General features: G+C 36.1%; 1 protein-coding gene across 5 annotated transcripts in view; it reads right to left on the bottom strand.

The window, feature by feature from the left end:
* SREK1 (splicing regulatory glutamic acid and lysine rich protein 1) overlaps positions 1–27,298 on the bottom strand; it is a 43,051-nt gene extending 15,753 nt beyond the window's left edge. Inside the window, exons 1-8 of one of the 5 annotated variants that reach the window (XM_033110225.1) lie at positions 26,593–27,291; positions 17,009–17,142; positions 11,681–11,804; positions 11,279–11,394; positions 6,559–6,723; positions 6,237–6,415; positions 4,901–5,031; positions 3,921–4,035 (exon numbers count right to left, since the gene is read on the bottom strand). In XM_033110225.1, coding sequence (XP_032966116.1) covers positions 3,921–4,035; positions 4,901–5,031; positions 6,237–6,415; positions 6,559–6,723; positions 11,279–11,341 — 653 coding nt within the window. In that variant the 5' untranslated portion in view covers positions 11,342–11,394; positions 11,681–11,804; positions 17,009–17,142; positions 26,593–27,291. Of the gene's footprint in view, positions 1–3,920; positions 4,036–4,900; positions 5,032–6,236; positions 6,416–6,558; positions 6,724–11,278; positions 11,395–11,680; positions 15,897–17,008; positions 17,143–26,592 lie in introns of those variants that run through there. The other 4 variants (XM_033110223.1, XM_033110222.1, XM_033110224.1 and 1 more) reach the window with 4 other exon arrangements.
* Between the last annotated feature and the right edge of the window lie 338 nt (positions 27,299–27,636).

Here is a 27,636-nt window from a genome sequence, read left to right as displayed (position 1 = left end):
GACTCACCAGCTCTGGAGTTATATAATATGGCCCTGACACTAGCTGTTGAGAACTCTAGCTAGTCACTTAATCTAAGCCTAAATTTCATCATCTATAAAGTGGAGAAAGAATCATGTATCACCTACATCTCCTAGGGCTATCAATGAGGATTACATCAGATGCTGTATGAAAACTGATGGCCTAGCAATCTCTGGCACAGAGTAAATGCTTGAAACTCTTTAACTCACAACATCATCATCAAGAATTAATGTAAATGAAAACTTTAAATTCCATCTTTATTTATTCCAAAGAGGCCAAATGAACTTCTACAAGTATGTTTGTAATTAAAACTCATCTTGATAGTCATGTTTCCATGAATTAAATTAAAACAAGTATCTATAAAAGAAATACATATAGTTAAATGCTTGTGGTATGCTATGAAACCAGAAAAACCTCCAGAAAACCCTCAACTGATAATGAAATCTTGTTTTTAAACACATTTTCAGTTAGTTAAAATTTGTTTTCCAACAGCTAATTTTCAAGTGAATCACTCATCTATTATATGCCTTATAAAACTATGCACTTATCTTCATAACACATTTTTAATAAGATAATTCATAGTTTGTTGAAACCTTTCACTAATAACCTAAGTAGTAAGTATTAAAGCAAAAATGCAAAACTTAGAACACTTTGAGTCCATTTACAGACATCCACATATTTTAAAGGGCTTTCGCTTCTATGGAATAAAAAGTCTTACAATTTCTGTTCTAGTTAACCTTGCTAAAAATATAAATAATTTTGTTTTAACTCAAACAGTGCTTTTCAACCTTAAGCAAAAAAACTCCTTTTAAAAATGTAAGCATGACCCTAATATATAAAAGTAATAAAAAGCACTGATTACTTGGCTCTGCAACTTACCCTATAGGTCCTCAGTCTGAAAGTTATTGCCCAAGAATAACTACTATATTTTAATTCTGACATTAAATATTTTCATGCCTCTATCTCACCCACTAAGTTGTCTGCAAGTTTTCTGACTAGGAATATTAAAAGCTTCAGATCAAGAGCAAATCCAATCCAACCAAAGATAAAAATCTGAGTTAATGTTAGGAGTTCCCATTTTACCATAATATGCAAAATTGCATTTATAAATTAAACTGTGAATAAAAGGCAACTTACCATCATGTTGCATCAAAGTTCATTTGTAAGTCAGTTGTTTCTCATTAAAATACTGTAAAATGTCTTATAGCTCCTATGCTGGTCTGTAAAGGTTACTTACTTTAAAATAATAATTATAGTACTATCCACCTTTTCTAACACTGTCCCTATGAAAAAAAACACATAAAAATTTGGAAGCAAAAAGTGGAAACACATCTTCCCAGTTCTAGCCAAGGTCCGAGTGACAAGAAATGCCTGCCTCCCTCCTAACATAAGAAGGGGAAGGACAGGGACAGGGTGCGGGGAAGCTTCAGAAGCAGCTGGGAACAGTCAGAAAGTGTGAGAGGGTGGGCCTTCAAGAGTAAGGGCCTGCACCCACTCCTGCTAGGTCTAGTGGAGTGTGCCAGAGCTGAGGGTATCAAATCCCACCAGCAGGGGAGGAGAAGCCAAGAAAGGCTGCCCTCCCCTACGGAGGTGGAGGAAGATCCTTCCATGTCAAGATCCTTAAGTCAAATGTTTTCTGGGTAAGGGTTTTTTTCCCTTTAAATAGAACTCATCCTCTTATTTATTTCTTTAAGAACTTAGTAAAAAGTACATGTGTTTCTATAAACCATGTACGAAAATAGTGTATGCTTACAAAAAGAAATGTGTACGTAAAAGTATCTATGTATGTGTGTATATATATACATGTATATATGCAGATTTATCTGTACACACACACACACACACACACACACAGCTGACACCCGCACAGTTGAAAATCTTGACTCCTCAAAAACTTCAGTCATCCCTTATTATCTATGGGGGATTAGTTCTAGAACCCCCACACCCCACCCCACCCCCCACAGACACAAAAATCCACAAATGCTCAAGTCCCTTATATAAAATGGCAAAGAACAATGCATATGGTCGGTCTTTCACATCTGTGGATTCCCAACTGCAGATCGAAAACACTGCCTTGCATCTGCTGTTGGTTGAATCTACAGATCCTAAGCTCGTGGATATGGAGAGCGAACCATGTATTTACTGAAAAGATTCCCCACGTAAGTGGACCCACACAGTTCAAACCCATGTTGTTAAAGGATCAATTGTATGCATGCCAAGAATAAGTTATTAATAATGCTACATAGATAGATCTACATTTTAGATCTATGAATAAGAATAATTAACAAATTTCATTTTAGACTGAATAAGCCTCTCACCCCAGCCCCACCCGCCACTAACCCTTGGAGGAGGAAAATATTCAGATATATTCCTAAAATGATAGAAAGAGCAAAAACCTTCAAGTGGATAAACTAGCTGCCCCAACTGATAAAACTTCCCAGAGATTATCAAGGATACAATGATGCTAATCATCAAGTTTTGCTTTATTCTAGTCTTAGAAAACCACTAATGTATTAGATTTGGAGCATGGCTCTTGTAATAAACACAAAATGAGATTCAGGTCATTGGTCTTTTTTTTCCGTGAGAGCAGAAGCCGTTACTCCTCAGCTTAATTCTATACTTTCTTCGTCTCCTTCATATTCACAACATCCTGTCAACCTATGAAAAAATCCACAATCTAATACCACTGGTTCTATATCACTTTCCTTCTCCAATTCTGGCTTCTGCCGCACTACCTCATTCCTCGTACATAAAACAACTTCCTTCACTTGGATCTGAACTTGCCTTACTGTAAGCTTTGAATGAAAAGAACAGTAAAACCATATCCCAAAAAAGATTTTGCAAACTAATAATAATAGAGAAGTACACACTAGTACATAGCAAGAACTATGTAGCCTACTAGAGTCAAAGAAAAAATATCAGATTTTCCTATCTCATTGTTTCAATCACCTTGATCATCACAGAAAAACAGTCTAAACTAAGCTTGCTGATGAGGTTCAACATACAGCGCACTGGTTCCTTCCCCTCAAACCCTCCCTCCTTTTCTAATAACCCCACATCTACACACATACACATGCACACACACTTTACCTCTTCTCTTTAGACTAAGTATGTGTGCACATATAGCACGGAGCTCAGATCCAGTATATACATTTTCACATTCCAATAACACTCCCTCCACATCTTAAAGAAGACAATAAAACTTAACACTTTTAGACATGATTCTTATGGCACTTCCAATCAAAATGATGTTGCAAGTTTACATTTTGAGGTCCACTCTGCACCAAACATAACATGACAGATTTAAAAAAAAAAAAAATTAAAATAACAGAGCTATGCTCAAGAGTAAGATAAATAGAACAGACACAGAGCGTAAGCACCATACAATAGTTGGAGCTAAAGCTGCAAATTACTCCGGGGTTCCCTGTCCCAAAGTGGGTGAAGGAGGCACTTAATACCAAGAGTACCAAGGACTTAAAGAGTCCCATTTGACTCGTGGTACTGGAGATAGGTAACCACTTGAAATCAAGATCTGGTAACTCCCCAGCCCTTGTGTGAACTTGCAATATTTTCAGCATCATCATAAATGTTCCCTTTCCTCAATATGAAAAGTTTCTTCCAGTTCTGTATGAAGACTATAGTTTACTCTTTAAAAATTAGATACAGAGCATCTTTAGAAAACCAACTTTCAAACCTGAAAATTGAATAAAAATTACATATATTAATTAAGATTTCATTCTTAACTATAGTATTATAATGAAAGCAGTATTTAATGATAACCATACTTCCTGGGGAACTCTACTGAAATTTCTAAATTCTGATATTTAGGCAAAAACTAAGAAATCTTAACTATTTTAAACACAAAACCAAAAAAATTTTAAATGACAGCAGAAATTCTCACCTGTGTTTTGACTGTGACCTTTTCCTTCTAGAATGGGATTTTGAGCTAGACCTGGACTTTGAACGAGTGTGGGAACGAGATCGACCGCCTTTTCTTTCATTGCTCTTTCCAGACTCTGGGAGGAAAAAACCACTTTGCAGTGTAAGCTCAGAACAATTAAAGATCCCAGTTAATAATCAGGCACAAGTGGAATGTACCACATATAGTGCAAGGGGCCTACTCTCTGTACATCCTCCTCCTGTGCAATTATCCTTCAGAAACATCCAAGAAAGTCATTGCATAAACTCGTTGAGTGCAGCCACCCTGCAGCAGTACATATAAACCAGATGATTATAAACAGCTGTTCGTAAAATTTTGTTGCTGCCATAATGTACGATTATAACATGTCTGTAATTCCTATGACAGTGATTTCAAATCCTTTATTTTGCTAGAATTGAAGCCTAAATTCTGAGTGCTAATTTAGAAAATCTGCTCAAATGTAAACCATCTAGACATTTTTAGATTGGATTTTTTAATTTTAGTTAGCAACACAAAAGTCTGAAGAGGTTTCTTTACCGTGCTAAAATAGAATGTATTTTTCCTAAATCATGGGCTCTCTTTTTAATTTTTTTAAATTAAGACTTTAAAAGAAAAGTGAATCTGCTTAATCATAACACTAAATATATTTATCATTTTTTTTAGCTTCACAATAACATTTATACTTTGCTTTAAGCAAACCAGTTTTGAGCACTACTTTGCCCTAAAATATAAAAAACTGATCAACTCAGGCTAATGTGTCTCAATTCTGTATCGTGGGAAAAGACAACGTTGTGCTAAGCAGTTCGTTGACCTTTGACACTAGTAAGTCACTTACTCTTTCTTGAATTTCAGTCTTCTTGTTTGTAAAATGAAGGGACTGAACAATAATTTCTACAATTCCTCCCAGTTCTAACATTCTATGATCTTAAACTATGACCTACAAAACAACACTAAGGCCTTACCTGGTTCAATAGCTGCTGAGATAAATGACTGAGCCTCTCGTACTCGCTTCATTACTTCTTCTAACTCCTTAGCTGCAGCCTGAGGTGTCATCTCAGGGGGTTTTACTATTGCATTGTTGGAGTGATTTATTCTAAATTAAAAACATTAGCATATCACAAATGCACACCATATTTTACAAAACATGAAACAAATGTTTACATGATACACGTATTTATAAATGGACATCTCGAGTGCAACATTAAGAATATAGCTAAATACAGAATAACAAAACCAACCTGAAAACCATGATTAATCTCATTCCCACCTGCCATCATCTCTTGCTAACATAGCCAAAAGCAAGGGAAACAAAAATGAACCCTAGCTGACTTCTTTTTAACAACTCGAATAGACAAGGACAAGTGCTTTTCCACACAGCTTAGAATTGTAATAAATTAAAATGCTGACACCAATATCACAATAAATCATTTCTATTCTTAGAGTTAAGATTTTGTTGATAACCTCTGCACCCTGGAAGGATGAAGGGGAAGCTGTATATTATGTGCACCATTTTAATCAACCCTGGACCATGGCTGAATCAGACACAGCTTTGAATTTGGGAGACATTTACTAAAACTCTTTTCCTACTAGGTCAAGAGTGGTTTCTCTGTTGCACATAAATGAATTTGGTGTGTCTCGCTGTACCCCTTCCACACTGAGAAAACAAGCAATTTACTAAGAACATTTATTTATCCTTTAATAGCAGAATCATGATAAAACTGTAGAACTAAGGCAATTACCTACGAAATTCAGATAAAACTGTTACCTCAATAATCTGCCTGAGACAGACTTTCTGTCTTGAGTATCTGACAGACTACATCAATATTTCATTTTGCAAAAATGGATGTAAGCAAACCTTAAACTCAAAATGTATAATTTAAAATATTTCTGAGTACTTAATATCATTTTCTTCCTGGGATTTTGGATTTACCAAAATTCTTATTATTGTATTACTAAAGTTCAACCCATATGCTAAATTATCCATTAGTTTAGTCAGAATGCAAAACCAACCTGACTTGTTAAAAAGCTTATGTAAAAAGACCTACGATCATTACGTAACGTATACAAATAATGCTAACATTAAATTATGACCTTATAATACAGGAAATTAGATGTCTTCAAATACAACCTTAAAGACTAAAATGATAAGTATCTCAGGTATTCATTTATACTTAACACAAAGTCTTCCTTTCCACAAATTGCCAATTACTATTAAAAAGAAAAAACAAGCCTTAATTACATGAAAAATACTTAAAGATTTTCAAAATCATTAAAATGTCTTCGTTTAGGGTTTCTTACTTCAGTGGCCTGTCTCCAAACATAACTCCATTAAAAGCAAGGGCCCTTGGTACAGAATTTTGGTCTGCAAATTCCACAAAAGCAAACCGAGTTGGCTGAGTCTCATCACCTGCCATCCGCACAAACTTCACTTCTCCAACTTGTTTAAAAAATTCAAGTAGTTGATCAGCTGTCGTTGTCTGAAGAAACAAAGTAACACTTTAGTAAAGTATATTCTTTTTTAAAAAAAAATCAGATAAATATTACTTTATCAATCAACATGATTTTTAGAAGAGCAAAAGAGTATGAGGTCCTACCACTCAGTTTCTTCTAAATTAGTTACCTGGGAATTCAAATTGCCAACGTAGACGGTCCTCCTAATTTCATCAATTTTAGAAGGATCCACATTTCCCATAAGTGGTGGCTGTGGTATCTCTCCAAGTGTTGCAATGTTGGGGTCCAATGCTGCTGCTGGTATAGCTCCCAAACTGCTAAGGGAAACACCCAGCTATTTAAAAAAACAAAAACAAAAACATTTTGTGTTAATATCAAATAAAAAATTACCATTCTCTAATCTTGAAAAGAAATGATCAACTCAACAAGAATGGGAAGAAACTACAAATGCCTAACTATAAGCCAGGTATATGCCTGAATTATACCTGAGGTCACAATATTTCAAATGTAATTAGAAATGCAAAATATTTCTTAACTATCCAGATAGTTTCATGACTTTTAAACTTAACACTAAAAACAGAGTCAATTCTCATTATTTATAGTAGTTATGTCCTATAAAATTGCCACAAACACTGAATTATTAAATACTGAATCATTGCTCCTACGGAAAACACAGGGCTAGGTTCCTAAAATCCTCTGGTCACAGTATTTTTATCAACCGATAGATACATAACCTTGTTTTATGTGTATTTCTGCTTAAAGACGTATTATTTAATATATACTGTGATTCATGAACACTTAACTCACAGCCATAAGCACTATGAACTCATTTCTGAATGAACCCTGACACATATTTCCTCTATAAGGCGCATCACAGCCTTCCAGTCCTTAGAAACACTAGACAGCACTTTAGCACTACACTTGGGGGCTAACGTAAACAGTGAAATCACTAAGAAAAAGTATTAAAATGTGAAAAAGCATGGCACTAAAACAAGACCACAAAAAGGACACTTATTTACAGGCATACCCCGGAGACATTAGGGGTTCAGTTCCAGACGACCACAACAAAGCAAGTTATCTTTTTGCTGGTGGAGGGTCTTCCCTTCAACTTGTAATAAAAACACAACATCTGTGAAGCACAGTTAAGGCGGAGCACAATAAAATGAAGTGTACCTGTACAGCATCAGTGCTGCCAGTATTGATTTTGAGGTTTCAAATACATTTTAGCTAGTGAGTGAATTCACAAATAATGAAAACCAACTGTACCTTGGCCATTCAACACTGATGTGTAACCAAGTTCCTAATAGTTAACAATAATCAAAGCACTTATTTTTGCTGGGTTCTTAACCCTCGTATCAATCCTAAGAGAGAGGTGCTACTATTATGCCAATTTCACAGATAAAAAGACGTCAAGAAATTAATTTTCCTAAAGCTACTCAGCTACCAAGTGGTCAAAGAAGGGTACCACCATGCACGGACTAAAAGTAAAACAGGGTCAAAGTTTACCTAAGAAAAAAAGCCTAAAACATTAAACCCCTACTCATACTATTACAAGGAAAAAAAACCTTGACTGATCTTCTATAGAGTTACTAAATTCAGTTTTTAGTTCAAACATTAAGGAACGTGTTTTTAATGGAAACTTAAACTAAAAAAGAGAAAGCTCAGAATTTGAAAATAGAAAGGTTTGCAAAATTAACAGAAAGACCTTTCAAGGGAAAAAAACACTACCATTTTCATTTCCATTTATACAACTTAAGAAAATTTTGAACATTTACGTATTACATTGTTGCAAAACTACTAAGATTTAACAGCTGTTAATAACACTTCCTAAAGGTGAAAATACAAGTTTCTAAAATGACTATCACATATGTTTGTCATATCAGCCAGTGTATGATCTTTTAAAAACGTCAAATCATGTCTAAGGTCCGGCCTGCTGGCTCAGGCAGTTGGAGCACCATGCTCCTAAAGCCAATATCGCCGGTTCGATTCCCACATGGGCCAGTGAGCTGCACCCTCTACAGCTAAGATTGTGAACAACAGCTCTCCCGGGAGCTGGCCTGCCGTGAGCAGCCAGAGGTCGGCATGAGCTACCGTGTGCTGCCATGAGTGGCCGGCGGCCAGCGTGAGTGGCTGGCAGACATTGTGAGTGGCCATCAGCCAGCGAGAGCTGCCGTGAGCTACTGTGAGCTGCTGTGAGCGGCCGACCAGCGGCCTTGGACTGACTGCCTCAGCCTCAGCCAGGAGCATGGGGAGCTCAAGGCTCGTAATACCAGCATGGGCCAGGGAGCTGTGTCCTCCTGTACAACTAGACTGAGAAACAACGGCTTGAACCAGAATGGGGGGCAGGGAAGAAGGAGGGGAAAAAAATCATGTCTCAACCCTGCCTAAAACTCCTCAATGGCTTCTAATTACCTTTAGAATAAAATTCAAGCTCCTTTCTATGGTCTAAAAGCCCTTGGTGATCAGTGCTCAACCAACCCTCCAACCCCAAAACCATACTACCCTCCCCTCACTATGCTTCAACCACACCGACTGCCGTTCTGTGCACGCCTATTTCCCTCCTTAGGGCTTTCCACACTGTGTTCCTTCTGCCTAGAAAGCTCTTCTCCCTGCTTCTACCAGCTGAATCATTGAAGCATCATCAGTTCAATCATCCCCTCCAAGAGGCTATCCCTGACCTTATATGAAGTCTCATTTAGTCTCTACCACATTACTCATAATATTTATTAAAATCTGTATCTTATTACTAAGAGATCTTAGATTTGCTGCTCACTATCACCATCTCAAGTTATCATAAAGCTATAGAAAACATCTTAGTTCCAAACGGGTGAGTAATCTATGAAAGTCAAGGCTACCACCCTCTGAGCCTGGCCTCTATCCACGTGTTGCTTCTACAATTACACCTTTTCCAACCCCACTTTGTCTTCTATGGTCTGATGTACACAGATAATTAAGGACCATACCTTAATTTTATTTTTACTATGAGAATGTATACAGTTAAGCTAAATCACAAATATGAGTCTTATTATTTGTTAGCTTTGCATGGATTTAAAGCATTAAACAGGCCTTTCCAGGTATTCTCAACTGTCAATCCCTTTGACCTGCGAATTTCTCCACTAGGAATATTATAGATCTGGAATGAGCTTTTTCAAATCATCTAATCCAATCCCTTTGTTTTTCAAATTTAAAGATCATTCAGTTCTTTTTTACACTTTTCCTGTCTCTTCTTTTCATTAGACCATTCTTCTAACCTGTGCTAATATAATATGGTAGTCACTAATCACATATGGTTATTTGAATTTTAATTAATTAAAATTCATTGCCTCAGTCACACTAGCCACATTTCAAGTGCTCAGTAGCTCCACTGCTGGTGGCTGCCATACTCAATGGTACAGATACAGACATTTCCATCACAGCAGAAAGTTGTGTTGGATGTGGCGGCTTTGTAACAATACACTTACCCTCCTTCAGATTAATCCACTTTCTAGTACTGGTCTAAGAAACCTAAGTATTTAGCTGCCTAGCTGCCCTTTTCATCTTTGGTAGGTTAGATGATCTGGACTCCAGATGTAAAACTTTTGCCTTCTGACATAGAAACTCTGGCCTCCCTGAAAATGTGACTTTTAAATAAAAACCTGATAAACAGTTTCACTCATGTGAAAGAATTTAAAAGTGAACTTTTTTAATGTCTGAAAAATAAAGTTCCAGGCAGAGGATGAATAAGTGCAAAAGCTGTAAGGCAGAAATATGCCTGGCATATAGAAGAATCGACAAAGCCAATATAATGTCGCTGAAGTAGGGTTAGCCAGGGAAACAGGTAGAAAAAAAGGTCACGGAGGGAGCCAGGAGCCAACAGACAATGGGCCACAGTCCCCCTAATTGACGTTATTCCTCCTAAATTAAATTTTATAATAGCTATCTACAGCTGCATTAAGAGAAAACCATTTCGCCCTTAGGGCAACAAACAATAAAACTTCATAAATCTTAAGAATTTTCAAGACATCAAGAAAACATTTTTCTGAAGGGGTGATGACCCAGGAATTAACATGTTAAAATATACCAGAAAATACCCAAAATACAATTTCAGGAAAGCTCAATTCAAATGATCAAATGTTCAATTAAAAAGCATTTCCCCCTTGGATCACAATGCAGGTCTCCAGCAAAACCAATGTAATGTAAAAATTAAAAGACCTAAAATTTTGCACTTCAAAGTTTCAGAAACCACTCTTGTAACTTGGATAAATTAACTACCATCTTAAAGCTCATCAGCTCACTCCCTATTAATCCAGTATCACAAAGCTAAACAAAACTTTCAATTACAGTTGAGTTTTATGTTTTGTCTTGGATTTATTTTTGAAAAAAGACCCTTCTTTTAAAATAAATATGACCACAGTCTTTTATATAAAAACCACGAGTCCAGTAACAGCAAAATCTCTTAACCCCACTCAGAAATCAGAGGTGGCATTAAATTACTACCTAACTCCAGAGTTAATGAAAAAAAATTTTGCCATGTTTTTACCTTGTTTTCTTAATCAGAGAAATGCTTCTGAGACATAGCTGTGCGTCATTTCATATTTTAAAAATAAATTTAGTCCTCATGAACCAGGAAATAGTTACCTGGATTCTCCACTTCACCATGCTATCTAAAATGCTGTTTCAATAACTGATTTTCTAGTGAATAATCAACTTTAGTTCTCAAATTTAAATCAATCTCGTTACTTCAGAAGTAATTCCAAAAGGTAGTTTGAGTCAGTGACAACGTGAGGACAAAAAATTAAGTAGACATTTCAAATCTTCGCGATTTAAAATAAAAATTTTCTAGGTTCTTTTGTCAACTGATTGCACAGTTGAGTATTTACCCCTCATAGGAGAGGGTGTGTAGTACTTACGGTAGTCAAGGGATTTGGAGTCGGTATGGGAAGCAAGCCTGCACCAGGCATCAGACTTGTCATGGTTGGAGCGGGAGCCAATAGAGACAGGGCTTTGGATTCCTCTGGGATTTTACCTGCAGAGGCAAGTTCCAAACATTACAGAAAGCAGAAACACCACATAAACTTTACACTATGATTTTACAATTACCCTTGCACTTAAAAAATAATAATAACAAATGAATCTATCTAGCAGATCCGTATAAAGAAATAAATTAGAACTTAAGTCTTTCCTTTTATCCTGCTCTACTAGGAAAAATAAAAGTGAGCAAAACTTCAAAGACTAACAATCTCATTAATGGAATATTATTTTAAAAATTGAATAATGTAGACAATTATTTAACACTTTGAGCTATGGGTCACCTGTACTGGAAACTTAATGTTCATGAACCAAACGATATCAAGCATGGACGCTTTCCCAGGACGGTGTTTTCGCGCTGATCGAAAGTTGTGTTACACATGACAACCGTTCGTGTTGGCTGCATCACTAATAGCACACAGAACATCAGATACAGAAAAGAAGAACATTTTTTAAAGTTTAATCCCCAGAAATGGCAAATAACCAAATTAGTCAAAAAAAAGAAAAAGAAAAAACAAATATGTGCGAATTTAAATTTGTTCCTGAGTGCCCCTATCTTGTTATTGAAACTACCTATTGTGATGCAAACAATTTTGATAACCCTTCCAATAAATTCCATTTAATTTCAAGTAGACGGAAAAAAACAAAAACCTGCACGTAATCAACTTCAATTTAAAAGGAAGCCTACATCAATTCAGTTAATAAGGCAGCACCTCATCAACAACGTGAGAGATGCCCAAAAGAATCCAGTTCCAAATATGCCTTCGGAAACTGCTAAAATTTGTGACAATAACTAACATAAAAATTTCCCTAATCTCAGGAAACTTCTCAAACCCTTGACTTTTAGAACCAATTTTATGTATACTTATCTGAAGAGGGGTAGTTAATGCTTCCTTATATAAACATCTTAACTGCCTAATAACAATAGCAACAACACTAAAATAACATTAAACACTAAAAAAAAAAAAATCGCTACAATTAAAAACTGAAAAATGAAATCTGAAGTAACGACATGAATTTGACTAAATTCTACTCAACTAATTTTGATAAGGACTGCAACTTTAATGCATTTTTCCTGGTCCTCTCTCTTACTCCCCCTAACCAAAAAAATTTCTAAAAAAGTTGTCTACATATAAGCTTTTCTAGAAGAACTATTCATAATTATGTATTAGTTGGTTATACATTTTCATCATAAATTCTTCAAAAATAATTCAAAACACAGTGTACAAAATCACACTAAAATGAAAATCGCATATGGAGTAAATTTTCAAAAGCACCATGCTGGGTTTTAGGGGTAAAATTCTGTAACAACCAGATGTGCAGGTATAAACCTCTAAACAATATTATCTAAATATATCTCTAAAAATGAATGGAATGCAAGACAGACTTTAAAACTTGCTTTAAACAATGGTTACCTTATTCATAGGAACAGAAAAATTACATTTTATTAGCTTTAGCAAATGCCTACTTTTTTCTAAGCTTTGCAACATCTAAATCTATGTTACTAATTTCAAAAAGAAAGTCATTTTATTTCAGTGTAAATTCTGCATAAGCACAGACTTTATTAACATGCATATAGATAAAAGGTAAGTAGGCCTTACTGAAGACATCAAATAATTCATTTTATTAGTTACTAATATTAACACATGTAACTGTATACCCACATATATACTATACTATTTATATTGCTATAAGACCTGTTTTGTTATAAGTAGGTATTATTTTTTAAACATTTGTAAAACCTGAACACACATAATAAATCAACTGAGGTCCTAAGGTACAAACCCTATGCTTTGCTAGCCTAATTTATGCACCTAAAAAACAAATTAAGGTTTCCAATCTAATATTGTCCTAATTTAAAATTACTTATCTCTTAAATAAGCAAAACTATTCATACAAGAGAGTATGACAGACTACACAAACAAAAAGGGTATATTCAACAAAGGCCAAAAGTTGATCACTTACTATTATAAAGCCTTTCACTTTCGGCTTTAAAAATAAAGTATCAGTAGGTTTTTTGACTTTCAGTAGGCACTGCCTTTCACAGTAGTAAAAAACTATTACAAATTTTAAGTCTAACTATAAGCACACTATTTTTTTCCTTATTCCAACTATTATTAAAGATACTTAAAGAAGTTTCATTGCTTAATTTCCAAGATAGAACTCTATCAAATTTACCTTCTAAATACTATCTGAGTATATAAATTAAGCATTTAACATTTTTCTCAAACTATGCTTGGCAACTGAGAGGAAAAGCAATGTCTCACAGTTAAATTACGAATTCTAGTCTCAGAATCCATTTAAAACCTAGTAACCTCTGAATGTTTTTCAACAAAAAAAATTCAAGCAGAGAAACATACACGCAAGCAAGTATTCAACAGTTTCTCAAATATCCATTCCCCACATAGGTAACTGCAAGTCTAAAAATCAAGGAAATAAGTTGTTTTCTATAATGAATAACTATCATAAAAGTGAAAGTCTCTTTTTGTCTTCTACCCCCCGATTTTTATAAGAAATGTACTTATTTTCCTTGATTTTGTATGTCTAAAATTCTAGGGAGAAAGATGCTATCAGGGGGTTTTGGTTTTTGTTGGGAGAAAAACTGCAAAAATGTTGCACGATATCAGAAAGTGTTCCTAAGAATCTTATCAGTGTTTTAGTGTTTCAAGAATAAAATGTACCTCATCAGTCTATAAACACCAATTAAGAGTCACACTGGGCCTCACAACATTGTATCCTAATGTACTGGGAATAATTTCTTTTATCTTAAGGTTGAGCTCTGCTGATCATCTCCCAATATAATTGCAATGCAATGTTATGAACCCTTAATGGAATACCATTTACGAAGAACTGGAAAACCAGCTCACAAGTTAAAGTGAAATAGATTTAACAAAACAAAAACAAAAACAAACAAAAAAAAAGGGACAAAATAAAGAAAAAGAAATGAAAGTAAAACAATAAAAAACAGAGACAGGGCGTCCATCTTCTGCGGTTCAGACTCCGATCTCATTTCCCAAATGAAGGTTTCACTTGACGGCAGGTTTAGTGGCATGGCAAACAATGCCTAACTCAGGCAAGTGTAACAGGTCTGCCTTGGCCAGTCTAGTCATCTAATAATGCACAAATATCACATAGAGAAAACATACAAAACCAAATTAATAGTCAAAATCCATCTACCAGAAAATGTGGACATAAAGTTATGACTGATGGTTAGGTTGACACCCTTGTTATGTTTGACCTTATCTTTTTCTAAGTGTTAACATTTATAAAAAATAAATCTGAGATGCACGCAACAACAAAAAGAAGTCATATTTGGACAAGTATAATGAAAATATATTTTATTTTCAAATGGCATGTTTTATTGACAATAGCTAATACTTAATATGCATGAAACTTACACATCAAACATTACTTCTATAGTTTAGGATCCTCTCACAATACTGCCTGCATTAAAACAAAACAGCAATTGAAAGAAAAAGAAAAAACTTAAAACTTTTTCTATGGTTTTCTCATTTCTTTCATAATGCTGTTCCTATAACATCAAGAAAGAATGCAATCAGTGAAGTAAATAGACGACTGCTTACAGCACCACAGCACATTTCTCTTATAGAACTTACTCCACTGGAACTCTTTCCTTTGGTTTATTTCAAACTCACTTTGCTATCTTTTGTGGTACAATATAGGTATATAATACATTATTACTTTGCTTGCAGTGCATAATGAGATCTTTAACAGCTCACTATGACATTCTTTATGTTCTATAAATTTATCCATTGTATTTAGTGTAATGAAAAATGTGTATCTGAAGTTTTACTAATATTCAATTATTTTATAGGTAAGTGTTCTAAAATACTTATAACTGAACTGCAATAAAAATATTTATAGTTTCATGTTCAAAAATAGCAAAACTTCATCTCAAAATGGTAATTTTAGAAATATTCAAAACCTGTAATTTATGTGCATTTACTCATCTCTATCAAGTAAAACAAATAAAATAAAGAACCTCTACATGACCATAACCTTCAATATTTATGACAAATTATGGTCAGGGTTTCTCAAATACTATATAAAAATTTCTATGGGAATATAGTAAGGTTCCAACAAAGCAACAATGATAAAATTCTTCCTCCCAATTCAGTAATGAGCTAACGTATTACAAGATTCTGTGCTGCTGGTGGCATAATTTTCTAATATAATTAATATTCCCATTCAATAAAACTTCTACCTGATTTCTTTTGTCCCATGCAGTTTGCTTGGTATGAAATTGGTATGAACTTGGTTTGCAGAACTAAATAAACCATTACCAGCTCTTCTCTCACCTTGCTCTCCAATTCTGGGCTCACTGTCCCCTTACAGATGAGTAGATAAGGACAGATTTAGCAGGTAATTAACTTTAAACCATTTTTATTCTCCCTACCCCAATCTAACCCCCAGGCATGAGAAAAATACTTTCAAATTTATCTGCAAAAAATCCAGAATGTCCTATTCTGGGACTTTAAAAATAACAGAATGATACTCACTGTCTTAACGGTAATGTTTTTGACATCCCAGAATAGGCATTCTGAAATAAGCATAAAATCTTGAAAGTGCAACACACTTTATTATACACTGAGTTATTTTAATATTAACCTGATTTCTAAAAGAGGTTTTAAAACATTACATATAAAAGCACATTAAATTGTTTCCGGTAACTTTTTTATGTTGTAAAAAACATCCACCAGTGAAAATATATTTTAAAGACATTTTAATTATAACTCAATTCTAAAAGCCATGTACACATGCCATAGTCAGTACTCTGAATGAAAGTTAATTACACACCGGAACTGTCAAATTCGGCACAGCCTATTATATGAGTGGTTCTGTAAATAGAAGTTACTAAAAAAATAAGTATTAGTAATGATTAGCTCTTAAAGCAGGTTAAGTAATAAAATTTAACAAATAACTATAAGGCTTTGGCTGTGTTCATATCTTCAACAACTATCTCCGGATGAAGGAAATTTGTTTTTCATGATTTTTCTTCAACTACAACCCGCCCCCCCAAAAAAAAGCCAGTTAAGAGAAAAAAATTCCAGTTGTATAGTAAACGTATACACTGAATATGAAGTAATACTCTCAGTGACAATTAAGGTAAATTATCTTAATAGGATACTTTAAAGCTTAAATTATGAATATTTTTCTTATGAACATAAATATCACTTAACCCCAACCTGGCAAAATGTGTACACTTGTTATTTATGTAATATTAATACTGTATACACCAAGGTAAATGCTTATTTACACATTTAAAATAATTTCCCCTACCACCTTAATTTTTTTTAATTTCAGAAAGCTTTCTTTATAACTTGCAAATTGACTACAAAAAGCCAAAGCAAACCAGAGAAGTCATTTATAAATTTTTAAATGTTTAGCTATTCCTCAAACTTAATAAATGAACCATTTTAATATATTTTATTAAAAATTCTTTCCTTCTCCAGAATTCATTCTCTCATGCATACACACACACACACAAACACACACACCAAGAGTACTATCTATTTGCCAATTTCTAGAAAAGCCAAAGGTAGTAACAAACAGGACAGAGATTAAAATAAAAAAACATGTGAGATACCAACCTTCTGCACAAGGAACAACTATCAGAGCTCTGTCAATAAAAACCGTGTTAGTTAGATGCTGGGCCACGCCAACACTTGATGGGTCACGAAACTTAACATAACATACTTTGGAAGAAAAAGCAAGAGGTGCGTTGCTGCAAAATAAAAAGAAAAACAATTAGACTAATAAACATTTGGTTGGTTTTTGTCATTTCCACTAATTTCTCTTAGCCCTTTCCATACTCTTACATAATCAAGACTTAAATGAATTTCTGTTGCTAAGGATCAGTATGACATGAAATAGCAAAACATTCTTTTAATGGTGATTTGTATACAATGACTGAAGGCAATCTAGGCAGGCCTATAGTCTTATTTGCAGAAACTTGAAATTTAAATTAATCAATTCTTAATCTCAGTGAAAACAACTGACTGAACCCAAAGATGTTCAACCACTGTATCATTACCAACAGGCAAAAATCCCTTTTTAAAAGCCCCAATCCTCAAGATTTCAATTTTTTTTTTTTTTTTTTAAGGAAGGGCGCAGCTCACAGTGGCCCATGCAGGGATCGAACCGACAACCTTGGTGTTATTAGCACCACGCTCTTACCAACTGAGCTAAACAGCCACCCCAAGATTTCAAATTTTGTAACCACTTCTAACCCTCTCTAATGTGATTCCCTGGCACATTTAAATCACTAAAAACTTCTTAACGTTCTTAAAAACAATGAGACAACATGGTATCAAAATTAAGGTCTTTTGCATATACTAGACTACTTCAGGCTAGGCAAGAGCATTATGATTTTCCAGACAAAAGATTTCACAAACAAAATTTTGCATATTTTACATATGCAAAAGAGAAAAGACTCTTACAAGTCCAACTAGATTCAGTTCAGTCTAGGCAGGCTTATAGTAAATAGAAACCAGACAGCACAGATGAAAGCAGTTTTTCCATAATGTGAATCCATCTTGTTAAAATTCCAAAATATACTATCTTCAAGAACAATCATAATTACAATCATAACCAGTCCATAATTACTTTCAATTAAAGTCTTTAATTGCCTTTAGTAAGGAAAAAAAAGCCCAAACTAAATATATACCTAATATATAACATAAATGTACAATACTTTAAAACACTAATATTTTTCATACTAAAAGAGATCATTTGAAAAATATCACATATGCCTTGTGCAATAACAGTAATTTAGTTTACAAAACAGATAAAGGAAGTTGACCATAATCCTAGATCTAGTAAATGGCAAAGATGGGACTTAAAGTATAATCATCTAATTCCAAATCTAATGCAAACTTTATCAATTAATCAAGAAGTTTAAGCATCAACATGGATGGACCTGGAGGACATTATGGTAAGTGAAGTCAGTCAGTTGGAGAAAGACAAATACCATATGATCTCACTTATATGTGGAATCTAAAGAACAGAATAAACGAACAAATAAAACAGAAATAGACTCAGACACAGAGAACAAACTGATGGTTGCCAGATGAGAGGGGGTTGGGGGATGGGTGAGAAAGGTGAAGGGATTAGGAAATACAAATTGGGAGTTACAAAATAGTCGCAGGGATGTGAAACAGAGTATCAGGAATATAGTCAATAATGTTGTAAAGACTATGTAGGGTGTCAGGTGGGTACTGGACTTATCGGGATCACTTCATAGATTATACAAATGCTTAACCACTGTGCTATACACCTGAAACTAATATAAAATAATACTAAATGTCAACTATAATTTTGTATGTGTGCACACACACACACACACTCACACACAGTCACAGGATGTAAAGCACAGCATAGGGAATACAGTTCATGGGATTGTAATAGCTACGTACAGTGTCAGAGGGATAGTAGATTTGGTGGGGTGATCACTTTGTGAGGTCTGTAAATGTCTAACCATTATGTTCTTTCGTACACCTGAAGCTAATAAAAATTTTAAAACAATGTTAATGTACTATTTAATTAGTAATTCCACAAATATTCAATATTTTGAAAAAAATCTTCCATATAGCAACAAACCCATTTTGATAACGGCTAAATATACATATTTATACTATCAATCAAACACTTGATAATAAAATATATCTGCATTTAAAACTTGCAATTATTTGTTATTATTAACATAATTAGTCGGGCTAATTAAAGTTGCAAAAATAAAGATAAAACTCTGTATCTTCCTCACTCAATCCAACTCAATCCGCTCCTAAGGCCATCAATTCAGGCTTCAGGCCAGACCACTCCAACTATCCCCCCTACTCAACATCTAAGTCAAGCACTTGTATTCGTCACTGAGGCAAATACATTCGCATCCAGACTTAACCCACCTTCACATTACCAAATCTCCAATTTAGGCCTCTCCCGGGCTCTAGACTTTTAGATCCAAGTGCCTGCTACAATATAACAACTTGAAAGTCACTGGGCCCAGCCTTAAGTCCTAAATTCAACTCTTCTTCACCTGTCCTGCCCATTGCCCTATATGTCATATCTCAGTTAAAGACACCACCCAATTATACCCAAGTCAGAAATCTGGCAGCCACTAGTGTGACCGCCATTAGTACTGTTCACCAAACATTTCCAAATCTTCTGGCTACACAGTAAAAATTCCAGTTCTTTGTTCCTTGAAATGTAGCCATGCAACTTGCTTTGGCTACCTACAAGCAGAACTGACATGTGTCATTATTCCATAGCTTTAAGGGCTTTTGCTGAGCATTTTTTATCTGCCACAGTGATCAACAACATTCCAGAGATGGGTGGCTGATGCGTACATCAGCTTGCTCCCAGAGAGAATGACCATACAACGTAGTTTCCTACCCTATCAGTTTAGTATTAAGAAATAATCTATTTTTACCAAACTTCTGAGATGTGGAGTCCATCCTTGAAACTTCCATCTTCTTCAATTCCACTGTTTATTAAATCCTGTGAAGACTACGCCTCAAATACTTGTCCCATTAATTCTTTCCTAATTCTCATTATCAACGCCTTCATTCATCAAGGCCCTCATCATCTCTCATCTGTATTACTACTGCAATGGCTCCTAACCACATTGCCTCCAATCTCAATTTCTTAATAAGGGTCTTCTACAAAAGCTGCCACAGTGATCTTTCTAAACTCTAAATTTTATTATGTCTTGCCACTGCTTCAATTTCCTCAAGGCACCCTTCTGTTCTTGCTTTTTCACCTAAATGCACCCAAAAATCCAGGCATAGAATACTTGTGGTTCCCAGAACATATCCAGAACATCTGGGCCATCTTTACACATGTTGTTCCATTTGTTTAAGATGTCCTCTTTAAGTCTCTTTTTGGATGTTAATTCCATTTTTCTTCAAGGATCAAGTCTCCTAGTCTTCTGGAAAGCCATTTTAAGATATCAAAGTGATTTGGTACCCCTCCTACATGTGCTACCAAGACATTCTATGTACTTTTAGTGCCAGCCTTACCAGTTTTCTTATGCGAAACCCTCAACAGATCTTGTAAGCTGCTAGCCACAAGTGACTAACCACATGACACCGGGGCCCATTTCACTGACTAACCAGCAATCTGCAATTTGATTGGCTTGATCAAACAAACTGGGTGAACAAGCAGATTCTTTCTCTTGGGCTGGAAAGTCACTTAAGAGCCAGATGCTAGATGAATACAGACTAGATCTATAAAGAAACTGAACAAATACGCAGAAATAAACTGAGTTGACAAAGCCTCTGAAAAGAAGAATACAAGAATACCTTGTATTCTGACACCTTTCTGGTTCCCAGTCCCAGGTCCCATGAGGCCTGGCTGTACCATGTAGTGTTTATTCTCCAATTTAGAAAAATCTTCTCATCTTTTCAATAATGTCTCTTCTTAAGCTAAGTTGGATAGCACTGTTTCTGTCTTTTGAACCAAAAATATCTATGATTACAATGAGCTACTAAAGCCCTAGCAATTCCACCAAATGTACTCTCTTTTAGCACTGAAATGTTCCAGACTCTGACAAGCCACCATTGAAACTATGTTTCCAAATACCCCTACTTGAAACCGGTATCATTTTAAATTTAAAACAAGTATCGGAAATGTGAGCCTGGTTAGCAAAGCAACCGTATGTTAAGGCATGCCACCGAGATTTGAGAAGCCCAGGAACTGATGAAAAAATTATGGTCTGTGCTGAACAGCATTATCAAAGGAGCGTGGATACTAGACATGGCTATTCCACTGCTTTAAGCAACTTTCTTCACCTTCGTCTCCAATTACCTTCCTGAAAAGAGAGAGCAAAGATCAACGTATATTTAGTTTATACAAATGTAAACATTTGAGCTTTTCAGGAGAGGTAGTAACATTATTTTATTTTGAACATTATAGGCTAAAATATGACACAAGCCTAAATACAGATGATGAACCTCAGTAAACAAATGTGTATTTTATTTATTAATCAGTATGTTTCCAAATCTTATATTTAGAGCTTTCTCTCTAGTACCTCTAAGCTATTAAGTAGATTTATGCTTTTAATTAAATAGCATTATTTTAAAATGTATTTTTTAATTAAAGTTCTAATTTTTAAAAGTCGGGGTTACATATTCCATTTGTCTAAATGTATGCCTCTAAAGAAAGCAGATTTTACTTTGACCTCATTTGTTGAATCAAGTTTTGATTTTTTAAAGATAAAACTTTCCACAATCATTTTTCAAAAAAATCAGTAATTCTGAGAGTTTAATGCAGAAATCACAGAACCAATTTTTTGAGCTTCCAATTTCCTGGGCCCTAACTGGTTATTTTTTCATTAAACATGGTGATGGCACTGTACAATTTTCTTAAAAATCAATGTGGAAATAACATGTTCAATATTATATTAATATACACCCTTTGAGGATCTATCAAAAAGGATATAATCCAAAATATGGACAAAGTATGTAGTTTTATGTATGAAAATATTGACAAACTGTAACAGGGCTTCTCAGTAGGGCTCAGAGGTACTCTGGATGGCACACTTCTTCCTTGTATTAAGACTTTCTTATGAATGATTGACACCCAGTAAATGCCAGAATGCCTCCAAATCACTGATGACAATCAAAAAAGGACACATTTTCAAATGCTTCTAAAATTCACTGACTTGTAACACACATCCAAAAAAAAAAAAAAAAAAGCAACCAATATATCTCCAATGATAGAATTTCAGAAACACAGTTAGGACAGTTTATACAGTCTTTTAAGTATTATTATACACCAACCAGCAATATGAAAAATGCTTATTACAAGTTGAACATAGAAGAGTTTACAATCGCGGTGTATAAACCCTTTGATTATACCATATTAAAATAAACATATATAAAAACAGCTGGAGGAAAAGGTATAGGAATGGACAAAGGTTTTGATAGGGTGATAGGATCACAAGTGGTGTTTCTTTTTCTCTATTTCTCATAAAGTGACTACATTGACTACATTAATATTTTTAACTAAAATTAAATAAGTAGTTGACAGATTTTGCCTTTCTTATTACTACTTCTGAAGACCAGAGAAGAAAACCAAGCAAAAAAATCAACACTGGTGTTGGTATTAAACATAGTGTTAGAAATCAGAATACGATGACCCTTTAAAGCAGGGGCGTCCAAACTTTTTTCAACGTTTTTCACCAAGGGCCATGTGCGGTAAAATACACAAACAGCCGGGCCACTCACTCGAGGTGAAGTACGTATTGCCTCACCTGGTTTATTTAAGTAAACTAAATATATGTTTGGAATTTGCTGCGGGCCAATTAACAATGGATCATGGGCCACAGTTTGGACACCCCTGCTTTAAAGGAAGGCCCAGGGGCACAGCTAGGGTGTTGAAATTCCTGATCTGGGCGCTGGTTACACAGCTATGTTCACTTAGTGAAAATTCATAGGGCTCTACACTTACCCATGCATTTTTCTGTATGCACTTTTACCTCAATAAAAAGCTTAATGAAAAAACTACAAAGATTTCTTGCTGCTATAAAAAGATTTCAAAACATACGAAATTAATTTATTGTGCAAAAAGTTAAAATAGAAATTCTGGATATTTATCATATGGCAGCATAAAAAAAGATGACAAACAAGATTTATGTTTACAATGAATGTTTACACTAATTCTTAATGTTTAAGAACTGAATCACTGCCTCATGCCAAAAGAATTCAATTTAAAATTTGAATTTTCATATTAGCAACTGAATTCTTAAAATGTTAATGAGAAACTATTTTCCATTCTATTAAAGAAATATATTCCCAAATTTAAAACAAATGAATTTCTACTCAGATTCCAAAGATTAACCATAAAATACTGTTTCCACAACACTGCAAACAATTATCTGTCTTCAGTACAACTACTAAGTACCGTGTTTCCCCAAAAATAAGGCCTAGCCCGACAACCAGCTCTAATGCGTCTTTTGGAGCAAAAATTAGTATAAGACCCGGTCTTACATTACATTACATAAGACCATGCCAACCTGGTCTTATATTAATTTTTGCTCCAAAAGACGCTTTAGAGCTCATTGTCCAGCTAGGTCTTATTTCCGGGGAAACACGGTGTGGTATTTTTATCCATTTCGGACCAAATTTTCAAATACATCCTTATTATAAGGACTGCGTTATGACAGCTTCATTACAGAGCAGGAAACATGCGGTTAGTAAAGCATGTCAGTATCTTTGAAAAACAGGAATAAGGGTCTGAACTTGTGGAAAGAAAAACCGGTTAAGGATTTTGTCTGGCCCATTATGTGTTATATTTATGTTGCAATTTTGCAAAACATATTACAGTTTGTGACACATTCACTACATATTAATGCACTATGTGTAAGAGCTTTTTATTCTCTTTGATTTTAAACTGAAATTAACATTTGATTTCAAAAAACAGCCCATTACTAAGTGTCATAATAATCGGCAGCATATTGCCACCCAAGCCCAGGTTTCAACTGCAGAAGTGGTCTTTATGTTGGCAATGAAGAATATTCTGTGATATAGTTCTTCTGCCTGTAAGACACGTTACAACCAACTTGAAAGCAAGGTTAGTTTACAAGGTTCATGGACGAAACATTTTACTGCTTGATTCCAATTCTTGCAGGATACAGAACTCCTCCAAGCATTTCTCAATTATTAAGAAATGTTGGGGTGGGGGTGGGGGAAAGGGTCGACCGCATGGCTCAGTTGGTTAGAGCGCAGGCTCTGAACAACAGGGTTGCAGGTTCGATTCCCACATGGGCCAGTGAGCTGCACCCTCCACAACTAGATTAAAGACAACCACATGCAGCTGAGCTTCTGGAGGGGCAGCAGAATGGCTCTGTTTTAAAATAAAAAATTTTAAAAATTAAAAAAAAGAAAATGTTCTGGGCAGCCGGTTAACTCAGTTGGTTAGAGCGCGGTGCTGTTAACAAGGTTGCTGGTTCAATCCCCACATGGGCCACTGTGAGCTGCATCCTCCACAACTAGATTGAAACAACTACTTGACTTGGAGCTGATGGATCCTGGAAAAACGCACTTAAGATAAATAAAAGTTAAAAAAAAAAAAAAAAAGATGGGGCCGGCCCGGTGGCTCAAGCAGTTGGAGATCCATGCTCCTAACTCCGAAGGCTGCCGCTTCGATTCCCCCAAGGGCCAGTGGGCTCTCAACCACAAGGTTGCCAGTTCAATTCCTCGAGTCCCGCAAGGAATGGTGGGCAGCACCCCCTGCAAATAGCAACGGCAACTGGACCTGGAGCTGAGCTGCACCCTCCACAACTAACACTGAAAGGACAACAACTTGACTAGGAAAAAAGTCCTGGAAGTACACACTGCTCCCCAATAAAGTCCTGTTCCCTTTCCCCAATAAAATCTTAAAAAACAAAACAAAACAAAACAAAAAGATGCAACTATTTAAAAAAAAGAAAAAAATGTTGAGCATTTAAATGAAAAGATAGCTGAAAGCATTTTCAAAAGAAAAGATACTCAAAGCTTATATGCCACAGCTAGCCAACAGTGATTTATGTGCATGCACTTGTGTAGTAGACAAAAATGTACTACCTGAATCTAACCATGTAGAAACAATCTATATAAAACCAGATTATGAGTCATTCTACAAAACAAACTACAAGACAAAGTATCAATGTCATAACAGACTTTTTAAAAGGTGATAGGGGGGCTGTGCTAGAGTCAGGGGATAACTAAATGCAATGGGTGGTCTCTGATTATATTCTAGACCGAGAAAAGGAAAAAAAGCCATTGTTAGACTATTTGGCAAAATTTAAATATACATTACATTATGTATTTTTTTTATCAACATTAAATTTCTTGTGGTATTGTAGGAGAATTTATTTGTTCGTATACCTAAGTGTTGAAGGAAGAATAGTCAGTGTCTGCAACTACATACTTTCAAAAGGATGGGAAGGAGAAATAGTGTGCGCGTGTAAAGATGGAGGGGGGACAGAGAAAGAAAGAAATCAACTGTGGCAAACGATGAACCCAGCTGAAGGGAATATGGGTATTCATTCAACTTTTCTGTGTGCATGAATTACTTCAAAACAAAAAGTAGAGGAGAAAAACTTAAACAGTAAAAATTTAAAAATCCAGTAGAGGAGAAACACTTGAACAGTAAACTTTTTAAATCCAAATACCAACTTTTATCAATATCTAGGCAATAGCAATGAGATATACTCAGACAGAAAATTAAAAAGTACACCTACATGTATGACTATGAAATAAACCAAAAAGTCAAATACAAATTTTTAAAACAAAAAAAAATCTTGGGCAACCAATTACTCTCCTTCTTTCAAAGGATTTTGACACAGTAAACAAAATACTCAGGATTTTAAGATTTTAAACTCTGTTTTTAAAAAAAGTTTATGCTTGTAAGAATATGAACAACCCGCAAACCCCCTACAAATTCTGTGGGTAGATAGTACCGTACAAGGGAAATCTTAACTTCAAAATACACAACTTGGGAAGTGTCCGCGACCTGTGAATGCCAGTCGAAATCCAGAGTTTTAAAAGTATGCAGCAGATAATCCTGCACCAACTAATATTTTTTCTGGAAGGTTTAGGACAGTGTGACCTTCCAGGAGGAAATTTTTATCTGTTGCCAAAAGGGTAAATAGACATGATCTTTTAATACCACGGATGGGCTCGGTTAAATTAACCAAAATGATGCTACACTTGTGAACACCGCCCTGGGAACAAATACAGCGCTAGTTCCAGGCTTTCTCCTCAGCAACAACGGCCTGACACTAGGCCCTCAGAACCGGACAGTTTCTCAGGCGGTCTCCGCGATTTTCACATTGCACAGCAGGCGTTTGCCAGGACTATTCAGGGCCCACCTGCGGCCATCTTAAGTTCGGGAAAAAATCGTAGAGGGAGGCATTGAATTCGAGAACTTGGCGGCGACAAGTCGGGGAGGCACGAAAAAGGCAACCTTTGTAAGGTCTCAGTGCAGAGGTATAACCCCTAAAGTCCGACTAACAAGGAGAGCACGCCCGAGGGGCTCCGGGTTTCGGTGCCCAAATCAAACGTGGGCACCAAGGTAAGCCCCGGCGGTCACGTGGCGAGCACCGCGCGCCCCCGTCCACGCTCTCCCCCGCGCCTCGGTTCCCCAGATCTCTATGGCGCCCGCGCCCCTCCCCCAACCGAGCTCGAGCACTCACTCTGGGGGATAGAGCCGCAGCTCCTCGATTTCTCCTAGGAAGGAAAAAAGCGTCCGCATCTGCTCGCTGGTCACCGCCGACGACAGATTCGTCACCTGAATCACCGCCGTAGGGGTGAGGCTGAAGCCTAAGCCCAAACCGAAGCCGCCGCCGCTGTTCATCCCGACCCCTCTGCCGCTCCCTCCCACTCCCCAACGTCTACGACGCGTCAGCGACGGAGCCGGGAAAGCGGAGCACGCGCGGCCGCGAGCGCGCTCCCGCAGGCGAATTCAAGGCGACGGGCAGGTCTAGCCGCCCATTTCCCAACTCTCCTGCTCCCAGGGCTGCGCGCGCCAGCCGGAAGCGTCGCTCCGGCAACCCGGCGGATCTCGCGAGATTGCGATGGGGCGGTGGGGGCGAGGTCCCTGGTCCCTGAAGCTGTAGTTCTTGCTCTTTCCTCTTCTCCTCTCTAAGGATTTTACCTTTTTTTGCACCCCGCTACAACTTGGTCGAATTCTTGTACTCCAGTAAACGTGGGAAACTCAGCTCTTTTTGATCTTTAAGTAGGACTGGGGAACGGAAAGGCCTGACCTGCTGCTGGTGCGGAGCTTCGAAGGAGGAATGACTCTTGGGCATCACAGATACAGTTAACTAAACTATAACGCGTCATTATTACATACAGGCAGCTGCCCCGCCCCAAAGCATTAAGAAATTGGCCAGCGTCACAGTTGTGAAAAAACTTGGAAAATTTTACAAAATGTGAGTTAATAAAGATATAGGTAGTAAGATGAAGACTATGTGATCATTGTTTATAACTTGTCAGTTATTCGCTCATTCCGCAGGTATTACTATTTATTCAGTGTTTTATACACCAGACGCTGTTATACAAGGGCACATGAAAGAAAGTTACAGACAGTCCACATAGAACTTGCAACCCAGAGAGAGACAAGTAACAGTAGTGTGTGAAACTAGGGCAGCTGTTCCCCGAATGCCATCTGCAGAATTCTGAGGGTCCTAGAGGCAAGTTTCAGTGGGTCCGCAAGGCCAAACAATTTTTATAATAAA

Source organism: Rhinolophus ferrumequinum, chromosome 7 (genome assembly GCF_004115265.2).
Source record: "Rhinolophus ferrumequinum isolate MPI-CBG mRhiFer1 chromosome 7, mRhiFer1_v1.p, whole genome shotgun sequence".
NCBI classification, from domain to species: domain Eukaryota; kingdom Metazoa; phylum Chordata; class Mammalia; order Chiroptera; family Rhinolophidae; genus Rhinolophus; species Rhinolophus ferrumequinum.
Note: the sequence above shows the minus strand (reverse complement) of the source record. Positions and strands in the feature narration are given on the sequence as shown.